At 55.0% G+C, this 3,950-nt stretch overlaps 1 protein-coding gene across 1 annotated transcript in view; it reads left to right on the top strand.

Annotated features, from left to right (window-relative positions):
- The window catches only part of LOC116981714 (tensin-4-like), a 23,096-nt gene extending 20,804 nt beyond the window's left edge, over positions 1–2,292 (top strand). The window contains exons 11-12 of the mRNA XM_033034768.1: positions 140–336; positions 972–2,292. Coding sequence (XP_032890659.1) covers positions 140–336; positions 972–1,113 — 339 coding nt within the window. The 3' untranslated portion in view covers positions 1,114–2,292. The remainder of the gene's footprint in view (positions 1–139; positions 337–971) is intronic.
- Positions 2,293–3,950: the final 1,658 nt, after the last annotated feature.

The raw sequence follows: 3,950 nt of genomic DNA, 5'->3' as shown, positions 1-3,950 counted from the left end.
CTGGAGTAACTCAGCGGGACAGGCAGCATCTCTGGAGAGAAGGAATGGGTGACGTTGCGGGTCGAGACCCTTCTTCAGACTTACATCTTACATGGGCCTTACATCTATCCAGTGCCTCGGTTCATTCCTCGGGTCCTAGAGCAGGGTCGCGGCCACTGCACTGCCTCTGGCGTTGCCCCAGTGCCAGCGCCGCACCAGCTGCGCGGTTCACTGGGACCCGCTGCCAGAGGAGACGCCGAGGCCGCGGCCAGTGGCGCTGCCGAGGGCGGTGACCACAGAACACTCACCCGTTTGTTGTTATTGTTGCAGGTGGCGGAAAGACAACGAGCCGTCGAGGTAAGGACTGCAGTAACTTTCACTGACTGTCTGAAACTGCACCCCACTCGCCTCTGCCCCTACCCCCCGCCCCTCCATTCATCACACCCCCCCCCCTCACCATCACTCTCCACACTCCACCTCTCACACCCCACCCCTAACCCCCCACACCCGTGACCCCACCCTCCCACCCACCAGCCCGCGAGGGTGAGGGGTAGTTCACACTCTGACCAGGTTACACTGCAGTCTGAAGTTCGGCTTCACGCCCCCCCCTCCACCCTCACTCCCCAACCCCCACCACCCACCCACCTCTCCACCTCCACCTCCCCTCCCCCCTCTACTGCTTTCTCCCCCACCCCCCCCCTCCGCTCTCCCACAATCTTCCTCTTTATCCGCCCATCAACCCCGCTCCATCCATCACATCCACCGCCTCCCCCCCCCCCTCCATTCCCGACCTCTATCCCCCCCACCCCCCCCCCCCCCTTCACACCTTTCCTTTCCTCTCTCCCTCCTCATCCACCCCGTCCCAACCCCTAATTCCACCCCTGCACACAACAAGTAATGGGTGGCATCCCCGCCCACAGCCGGTGCGCGTTGATACATTTGTTCTTGGCCACACCACGTTGCTGGGGTTGACTCTGACATTCTATCTGCAGAATCTTTGCGTTCGTGGCGAAAAAACAGGGCAGTTCGTCGGAGAACGTGTGCCACGTGTTCGCGGAGCTGGAGCGGGAAAACTCCGCGCACCTGATCATTGGGCTGGTGACCAGCAGGCTGCTGGAGCCGCAGCGGAGGTGACGGGTCGTTGACCAGCAGGCTGCTGGAGGAGAGGGGCCGGCGGACAGACGGTGGTAGACCCTACCCCCGACCCTCCAAACCCCACCCCCACCCCGCGCTGCCCATCGGCCCATCTCTCTTCCCACTGCCCCGGGCACACGGCCAGAGGCTGGGACCCCACCTCCAGCCCCAACGCCCAGCAGCCGAGCGAGGTGGTGGTCGGATGCTGAGGACCATCATAGCGCCGTGGAATGTGCGCGCTGTTTCACAACAGGTTCAATTCACAGCAGGAGCCACAGGCATTGAAAGATGCAGTAGGCCCTTCGGCCCGCCGAGTCCACACCCACCATCGATCATCCATTCACACTAGTTGTATGTTTCCCACTTTCACGTCCGCTCCGTCCACACTGGGGATAATGTACAAAGGACCAATTAATCTACACGTGACGTGGGAGGAAACCGGAGCAACCGGAGGAAACCCACGAGGTCACAGGGAGAACATGCAAACTCCACACAGCCAGCACCCGAGGTTAGGCTCGCATCTGGGTCGCAGGCGCAGTGGGCATTTCTGTTGGAGTTCAACACGCTTGCCCTCCTGCAGCGAGTCTGTTTGGTCAGATTCCCCGTGTCCCCGACCCCCTCACTGCGCGCCACAGTTCACATTCTAAGGTAATGCTGTAAATGCAGGTTCAGGTTCAGGTTGCCGATGATCTCACAAGCCCATATGGTCCCGACACCTTCGCCCTCTGCTGCCTCCTCTTAGAGTGAAGCTCCCACTGCCCACGTCGCCTGCCAAGACCCCCCCCCCCCCCCCCCCCCCCCCCCTCCCTCCACCACCACCGTGCCTGTAGTCTCTCAGTGTCCGGCTCCAGGCCTGCGCTGATATGTTGCACCTTACGGGATAGAGGGCATTTTAAGTACACTCGCTTCACTGCGCCTGTTACTGTTTAACAGAATGTAATCACCAAATACAAATTACCTTCAAATAAATAGTTCCTATAATTTAATTCATTACAAACTGTTCACTGATTGTCAAAATAATTGTATCATTGTCAATATCACTCTATACTTAAAATAATGATATTCTGTGTTTCAAAACGTTTAAATGATGTATCTGTGCAATTAATATTCGTTCTGCGTCTCTTTAAATTGTGTACTTTAAAAATTAAATATTTTTTCAGCTTGAGGTTAAACAGACAACATTTTTGTGTTAATTCACCACCTCATTTTATAGGCTGCTTCTAGCGTGTCAGTAATTCTCTCCATCCAGTACACTCCCTCCCTCCGTAATATAGCCCCTGTCCCACTTAGGAAACCTGAACGGAAACCTCTGGAGACCTTGCGCCCCACCCAAGGTTTCCGTGAGGTTCCCGGAGGTTTTGGTCACTCTCCCTAATGGTCGAAAGTGGTTTCCGCGTAGTCTCCCTCCGGCGCTCTCTAAAGGACTTAACCGTGCTCTGGGGCAGCCGTTAACTTCCTCTTCATAGCGCATACAGCCCTCCTTCCCTGTCCCTGGCCCCCACCTTCTCGGTGGGTGTGCGTGTGCGTGTGCGTGTGCGTGTGCGTGTGCGTGTGCGTGTGCGTGTGCGTGTGCGTGTGCGTGCGCGTGCGCGCGTGCGTGCGTTCGGTAGCAAAGATCCTATAGGATCTTTGGTCAATAGATGCAGCTCAAGCTTCGGTCGAGACTTTCCAGTCGAGTGACCAAAACCTCTGGCGACTCATGGAACCCTTGGGTGGGGCGCAAGATCACCAGAGGTTTACGTTCAGGTTTCCTAAGTGGGACAGGGGCAAGGACCAGACCTGGAACGTTGCTTGTCCATTCCCTGTCCATCACCCGCCCAGGCCTGAGGGGGCGAATGGCCTCTTCCTGGCGGCACGAGAGACAGCAGATACTGGAAGCTATAATGAGGATAGGAGAACTGCTGGAGGAACCTAGCCGGACAAGCAGCATCTGTGGAGGGAATGGACAGGCGACGTTTCAGGGCGGGACCCGTCATCTTGACTGGATCCATTCTTGCTTCCATGTCGTGCACACAGTGGCCACCAGATGGAGACAGACTCTACATCAGAACTAATCTCAAGAATGACTCTTGTAGGAAGGAACTGCAGATGCTGGTTTAAACCGAAGATAGACACAAAGTGCTGGAGTAACTCAGCGGGTCAGGCAGCATCTCTGGAGAGGAGGAATAAGTGACGTTTCGGGTCGAGACCCCTCTTGAGACTGAAATCTCAAGCAAAAGGATTTGAGTGTAGGAGCAGGGTGGTTCTACCGCAGTTGTACAGGGTCTTGGTGAGACCACACCTGGAGGATTGCGTACAGTTTTGGTCTCCTAATCTGAGGAAAGACATTCTTGCCATAGAAGGAGTACAGAGAACGTTCCCCAGACTGATTCCTGAGATGGCAGGACTTTCATATGAAGAAAGACTGGATAGACTCTGCTTGTACTCGCTAGAATTTAGAAGATTGAGGGGGGATCTTATAGAAACTTACAAAATTCTTAAGCGGTTGGACAGGCTAGATGCAGGAAGATTGTTCCCGATGTTGGGGAAGTCCAGAACAAGGGGTCACGGTTTAAGGATAAGGGGAAAGTCTTTTCGGACCGAGGTGAGAAAAACATTTTTCACACGGAGAGTGGTGAATCTGTGGAATTCTCTGCCACAGAAGGTAATTGAGGCCAGTTCATTGGCTATATTTAAGAGGGAGTTAGATGTGGCCCTTGTGGCTAAAGGGATCAGGGGGTATGGAGAGAAGGTAGGTATAGGATACTGAGTTGGATGATCAGCCATGATCATATTGAATGGCGGTGCATGCTAGAAGGGCCGAATGGCCTACTCCTGCACCTATTTTCTACGTTTCT

Source organism: Amblyraja radiata, chromosome 16, assembly GCF_010909765.2.
Source record: "Amblyraja radiata isolate CabotCenter1 chromosome 16, sAmbRad1.1.pri, whole genome shotgun sequence".
NCBI classification, from domain to species: Eukaryota; Metazoa; Chordata; class Chondrichthyes; order Rajiformes; family Rajidae; genus Amblyraja; species Amblyraja radiata.
Note: the sequence above shows the minus strand (reverse complement) of the source record. Positions and strands in the feature narration are given on the sequence as shown.